General features: G+C 55.2%; 2 protein-coding genes across 2 annotated transcripts in view; one reads left to right on the top strand and one right to left on the bottom strand.

The window, feature by feature from the left end:
* Positions 1–2,460, top strand: part of LOC103918596 (steroidogenic acute regulatory protein, mitochondrial-like) — a 3,663-nt gene extending 1,203 nt beyond the window's left edge. The window contains exons 3-7 of the mRNA XM_009325975.1: positions 20–165; positions 730–888; positions 1,738–1,922; positions 2,126–2,233; positions 2,325–2,460. Coding sequence (XP_009324250.1) covers positions 20–165; positions 730–888; positions 1,738–1,922; positions 2,126–2,233; positions 2,325–2,460 — 734 coding nt within the window. The remainder of the gene's footprint in view (positions 1–19; positions 166–729; positions 889–1,737; positions 1,923–2,125; positions 2,234–2,324) is intronic.
* Positions 2,461–6,394: 3,934 nt separating this feature from the next.
* Positions 6,395–6,576, bottom strand: part of ADAMTS14 (ADAM metallopeptidase with thrombospondin type 1 motif, 14) — a 40,891-nt gene continuing 40,709 nt past the window's right edge. The window contains exon 23 of the mRNA XM_009325973.1: positions 6,395–6,399. Within this exon, the coding sequence (XP_009324248.1) occupies positions 6,395–6,399 (5 nt within the window). The remainder of the gene's footprint in view (positions 6,400–6,576) is intronic.

Genomic DNA, 6,576 nt, shown 5'->3' with positions numbered 1-6,576 from the left:
CTCTGCCTTGCTCCTGCAGCCGCCTGCCTCGAGCCTGCTGGAGATGTCAGCCCCAGCCAGTTCTCCAGCGTGGACCTCTTCTACATCACCCAGGGAGAAACGGCCCTGCAGCGAGCGCTGAGCATCCTGCAGCAGCACACCAGCTGGCAGGCAGAAACGATGCTGGTAAAGCCCGGCCGCCTCTTGCCTTTACTGCTTCATGCCAGAAAAGCTTTCAGGAGGAGAAATGAGTCTGGGGAGGGAAGATTTGCTTCTCTTATTCCTCCTGCTTGAAGGGAAACCATGGGCACAGGAGGCATGCCATGCAAAAGCATGCACGGCAAAGAGGGTTTCCAAGCCAGCCTCCGTTAAGCACATTCACAAGCAAATCTGCAAAGTAAATAGACAGCAGGAAAAAGCTTGGAAGGGGAAACTCAGATAATCATGTTCCCAGGGAAAGCCAGGAGCATTTCTGCAGAAAAACCCAACAGATTGCGACTTTGTTGTTATTTCCAGTGTTTGTTCATTAAGCTGTTTGCTGAATTGTTTAATTTATCTAGAAAGGAACTTAAAATAAAAAAAAAAGCAATCAAAGTGGCATGATTTAGATATAATAGCTTTCGACTGTAAAACAAATGGTGATTGAAAAGAGGACTGGGATGATTTATTAGCAAGGCATATCAGTGCATAGCCAGTGCCTCTCGGGGTGTTTTTAGGTGAGGGGGTAATACAGGCTCTCTGCTCTCCCAGGACGCCGGGGCCGCCGTGTACAGCGCCGCCCTCCCTGGGCTGGGCAAGGTGTTTCGGGCAGAGGTGGTCCTGGCTGTGCCGGTGGCGCGGCTGCACCAGGAGCTCTTTGAGAGGATCGAGCAGATGCCCCAGTGGAACCCGACCCTCAGCCAGGTGAAGGTAAGGTGGGGAGGGATGTACCTCAGGCGGCAAGTGATGACATCGCAGGCAGACTGTCCGAGACTTTGCATCGCCAGGGTTGCTAGCATCCAAAAAATCATATTTATCAAGGCTTTTAAGATTGCTGAAAGATTAAAGCTAATTCTGCGCTCCTGCAAGAGCAGGATATCACCCCAGGGAGAGAAGATGTGCTTTACTGGCATGGCACTGAGAAACATGTCATTTCCAAGCTCTCTTTTCCACACTGTGCCTGTTCACAGAGGTTTTTCCACGCTGGGGGGCTCTGACATTGCTCAGACTTTAATATCAGGGAGAAACTGTTCAGAGGAATCAGACAGCTCAAAAAAAAGAGGCTAAACCAAATACATCATGCTGCAGGGGGCACCCCCAGGAAGCTTATGTGTTGTCCTGGGCTTCTTTTGAGTATTTGCCTTATTTCTCAGCTCCCAAATCGCAGCATATCCCTAAGCAAGCTGCCAGCCTCAGAAAGCCTCCCCTAGCCCACCTGGGCTGGCTCAGATGCTACCCAGCCTCTGCTTATGTATTGCTACCACTTCCCTGTCCCTTCAGAAAAAGAAATAGCATAGAGAGAGTCCTGTCCCAGATAAAACAGGCCGCAAAAATCACCCCTTTCCCCCTTAATAGCCTGCAGGGGATTGGGATTTAATTATCACCAGGTGCCAGTCCCAAGCCTCCGCCTTGCTGCTGCTTCTGCTCATGCTGCCACCCCCCACTACTGTCCCCAAGGTGGCCTAACGTCCCCTGGCCAGGAGTAAGGGGGTGGTGGGGATGTCCCTGGAGGGGCAGCCACAAGGAGCCTAATCCCCAGGGCACTCCTTGCTCTCGTAGGTGCTGCAGCGCATCGGGACGGACACACTGGTGACACACGAAGTCACCGCTCCCAGCCCGGGCAACCTGGTGGGCCAGCGGGACTTCGTCAGCGTGCGGCACCGCGGGAGGAGGGAGACAGCCATCTACCTGGTGGGCACCGCCACTCATGTTGAGCCGCTGCCCTTGCAGGAAGGGTGCATCAGGTACAGCCCCCCCAAAGTGACTGTCACAGGGTATCGTGTCCCTGTGGGGGGAGACCACAGCTGTAGCCATGAACGTTTGCACCGGGCATGGCAAGGGAGGCATGCCAGGAGCTACCTCCCTGTTGCTTTGCTCTGGGATCTCCTTACCCCTGTTTTTCCCCTTGGGGGTGACCCTTAACTGCCCGCTCTCTTGCCCACCACAGGGCTGAGTCCCGGCTGAGCTGCATCGTCCTGCAGCCGCTGGCGGGGGACCCTGGCTGTACCCGCTTCACCTGGCTCCTCAGCATGGACCTGAAGGCAAGTGCCGCCGTGTTATTTGGGGTGGGACAACAAGGGGTACGCATCCTGGCATGCAAATGTACCTTCCTCCCAGGATTGGCACCCCAACTGTCTTTGACCCAGCGGGACCAAATTCAGGCTGTTTTCTCTCCCAAAGGGCTGGATCCCCACATCCATCATTAACCGCGTCCTGCCACAGTCCCAAGCAGACTTCATCAAGCACCTCTGCCGGCACCTCTCTGCCACCGCGTGCCCCTGAGCTGCAGGAGGACGGGCTCTGCCCGAGCACAAGGGACACAGCCTGAGCTGGAGACCCACTTCTGCCCCTGCTCATTGCCGCTGCAGCCAAGGAGCCGCAGCCACCAGTGATGGGGCTAGGCGGTGCACCCACTGAGCAACCCTGAGCGTAGAGGACACCCTTCACCCAGCACCGTGCTTCTGCTTTGGGGACAGAGCGGAGCGTCTGCAAGCTGGGGCGACCAAGGCAGCACCAAGCCTTGCATTAGGGGTTGCCTAAAAACCCTTGCCCAAACCTTGCCCAGGAGCAGCAGTGGTAGCCGGTGTTTGGCATTGCTCTTCCCCGCTGTGCATAGGGGAGAGGGGTGGCTGCTGAAACACACCCCAACGTTGGGCATCACTGCCCACGGTGCCGTTTGTTCTGCGGCTTCAGCCCTGCCCCGGTTTCATCACTCTTTATTTATTATCTGACCATGGCATCAGTTGTCAGTGCAAGCTCAGGGGCTCTTTTTGGCCTGAACCGTCAACACATCTTTATTTATTTTGTAATGGCTAAGCTATATATTTATGTGTGTGTATACGTATATAGATGCAGGTTTTTCCTCCTGCTGTGTCAACAGTAGCAGGCACAGCCGGAGCGGGCGTATGGCACTAAAGCCATGTCCCAGCGGGGTCAGAAATGTGCTTTTCACAGTCAGTTCAATTGACTTAGGGTACTGCAACGTGAGAGGGGTGGCAAGGCAAGTGAGAAAGCAGCTAATGGAGACAGGCAGCAGCAGGGTCGGACTCAGCCCCACGACCCTGTAACTCAGCATCGTGCCCTCCGGAACCATGCATCCAGAGGAGCTTGTCACTGCAGACCTGCAGCACGATAAACCCTACGGTGGGTTTTGTCCTAGGAGGATCCCCAGGAGATCACCAGCCATCCCACGCCCACAGCCCTCTGCAGCAGCAGGGATGGCCGGTCCAATGATCCCGACATTATCCTGCACCCTGGGAACAAGCACGTTGTGCCATAAAGCTGCTGCCAACCGCAGCTAGAAACAAGCCTTGCAAGAGTGAAGCCCAGCAGCTGGGTGTCGTGAAATGTTATTACAGCCATTGCAGGGTGCTTGTAATTTATACGTCCATGGGTTTTGCTGAGTCTTCGTCTTATTTAAGGGGGGGGGAATCATCTCGAAACAGCTATGTGAAACTCTGGCTGATAAAGAGGAGTCGCTGGGTTGAAATAAGATAAAGAGGTGGTGGCTCGCTGTGTGAAATCCATTTCAACCACACACAGGTCACACTCGTATTTTCCCCCCTCACGCACCCATCCCCCAAATAAATCAACAGAAAGAGATTTTGATGTGGATTTTTTTTTTACATTATGTTAGAGTTCAAAAAAAAAAAAAAAAAGAGAACCCAACAGAATTAATAAATATTAAAAGTTAAAAAGCTCTGAATCTCGTATGTACAAAACTTTATACATCATCGTAACACTGGACAAGGTTACATCACAGGAATGACTTGGTGCATCCACCCGGCCCAGGAGGATGCAGAGGACCAGACGCACCCTCTCCTCCTGGAGACAGGGCCAAATCCCTGCTGGGAGCTGGGACATTGCATCGCTACATCCCCACGCCGCAGCTTTCCACGCACTGTGGCATCTGCACGGCGAGAAGCGACCCAACCTCAGCCAGCCCGAGGTTGGAATACCCAGTGCTGGGTCCCAGCCCCTCGGCATCACCACTCCAGAGCATCCGCATGTGGCCGGGGGAGGTCTAATCGCACCCTGCTTTAAATAATCTCGCCCGCCGCTCTCGGCTAGAGTCGGGGGTTAGCACCTGCAGCACAGCCCCCTTGACCTGATGCCTCCCCGGGGACCCTGGCCGCAGGGCGCGAAGGGGGCCGGCCAGTCCTGAGATACAGCTCTCCTCCGAGGTATTGCAAGGAACCACTGCAAATACTCCTAATGCAATAAAGCACTAATGCCCAGGACAGCACTGAAGGGAAGGGTGCAACTGAGAACGTGGGAGGAAGGAGTGAGCATGCATGCATGCACGCACATATACTGCGCCCTGGAGACATTACAGCCCATTTTTGGGGGAGGGAGGTTTTGTTTTAATTCAATGCCTCCAAGGCTACGGGGCAGGGGGCTGAACACTGGAGAAACACCTTGCTTCGGGCAGGGAAAGGCAAAGCAAGCTCAGTCCTGCCCGAGCCAGCCCAGGGCTGTCCCAGCAGCAGGAGAGGGCTGTGGCACAGCTGGCACCGGCGCCAGCCCTCCCGCCCCAGGCCGCTGGGGAGAGAGGCTCCTTGAAGAGTAAACGAAGCGTTATCTTTGGCACAATAAATAAATGCTGGCACTCCCAGGGAGGGCGGTGCTGGTGGATAGGCTGGCAAGGGGCACGGCCGTGGTGTCAGCAGTCCGAGGGATGAATCCCACCCTGGTAGATCCCCAGCATCTCGTCGATCCTGTGGGTACCAATACCTGCACGCCTCGGACCCAGGCACCCCACCACAGCGTTTTGTAGGCATCCCTCCGTCTGTCCATTCCCACGAGGTGTGCTGGTTGCTTGGCTCAGACAGACGTGTGGCTTTCTCCCGTTTTCTGCGAAGCCCACTTAATACCAAAGGGCAGTGCCCAGGAGGCAGGGGACCTCCATCCTCAGGTGCTTTTAAGAATAATTAAATGCTCATCCAGCCTTGACTCGGAGGCAATCTGGGGGCAGGAGGGTGCACAAGCCGCCCTCTTAACATCTCTTCAGCCCTTTTTGTACTGTTGGGTAACTCCAGGGGAACACAGCAGAGGGAGGGCTGTGTCAGTCCAACACTTAAAACGTCAGGAATGCAGTGGGGCCTCCATTTGTTTCAGTTATAGCATGTACCATCCTCAACCTCACCCCCACCACAAGCCACACCGGGCTAGCAAAGGCTGAGGGGAGCTTGCACACCGATGTGAGATCCTCCAAGATGCCCCGACGTCAAGTTTTTTGCAGCCACACGAGTGCTATCAATGCAGCGCTCTGCACCTACACCGACAGCACTGAAAGCACCAGGTTCAAACAGCAGCATGCCCTAAAACCCACAGGCTCCCAGTACGCATCAAGCACCCCCGGCCGCCTCACCAGCAAGCCCTGGACAGCTGAAGCACTTACCAAACACTGCCCCTAGAGATGCCCCATTCTGCTCCTCGGATGGCCAGGGAAGCAGCACCTTCAGGGCCAGTGGATGCACCCACACCATGCACGTGCTCCGGAAAGATCCCACTTTGCAATGCCAAACTGGTCTATCGCCAAGCCTTGCCTTCCTCAGACTCCACCTCTCTGGCCCCAAAACCTCCTCCCTACCAGCGCTCATCCCGCATGGGAGCCCACCTTCCCCCTGCCACTGCACCCGGAGGTGCTGGATGCCCTCAGCTGGGAGGCTGCACACCCCCCCTAAGCACCAAAACCACGGCAGCCCCCTTGGGGATACCCCTCAGGGACACAGCAGGCCGCCTGACCCCGCTTTGGGGAGGTTTTGAGGACTGTAACTCCTCCAGGCAGACCCTTGTGCCTGGAGCTGGCCTGACACCAAGCAAGCTGCACGCAGCCCTAGGCTCCTAAAGTGCTGTGCATACCTTTAGTACTTGGCACAATATTTTTAATGGTGTTAATCACCTCCCTTTCGCCCCTCCCAGGCAACGAAAAGGACACAGATGAATCTTCCTCCCTCCTTTCTTTGTAACTGCCCCTAAAATCCACTCCCAGCTTCCCAGTTGTCCCCGTTTTGATGCCCCCCAGACACTGGGTACAAGGGTGCAAGGATCAGGCTGGTGGTCCTGGAGAGGCTGGGCATCGGTATCAGCTCAAGGCTGGCCAAGGGCAGTATTGGCTAAAAAGTCACCGTTAGGTGACAGGCATTTTTTAAATGTATTTTTGGTCTTTGACCTTCTTATTGCTCATGTTAGAGTTGCCGGGACCATCTCCTGCCTATCCTGCAATGCAGGACAGAAGCTGGTCTTAGGTTTTCATACTCCATCTCCCCCCAGACATGTTTCCCAAACTCTCTGCCCCAATGGGGACAGCCCAGGGCTGAGCTTTTTCCGACATTCCCCCCCCTGCTCTTTGCCAACTCCCTCTGGTTGCTTGGCCCCCAGCTTCCCAGTATCCTC

The sequence above is a fragment of the Pygoscelis adeliae genome, unplaced genomic scaffold (assembly GCF_000699105.1).
Source record: "Pygoscelis adeliae isolate BGI_AS28 unplaced genomic scaffold, ASM69910v1 Scaffold4, whole genome shotgun sequence".
NCBI lineage: Eukaryota > Metazoa > Chordata > Aves > Sphenisciformes > Spheniscidae > Pygoscelis > Pygoscelis adeliae.
Note: the sequence above shows the minus strand (reverse complement) of the source record. Positions and strands in the feature narration are given on the sequence as shown.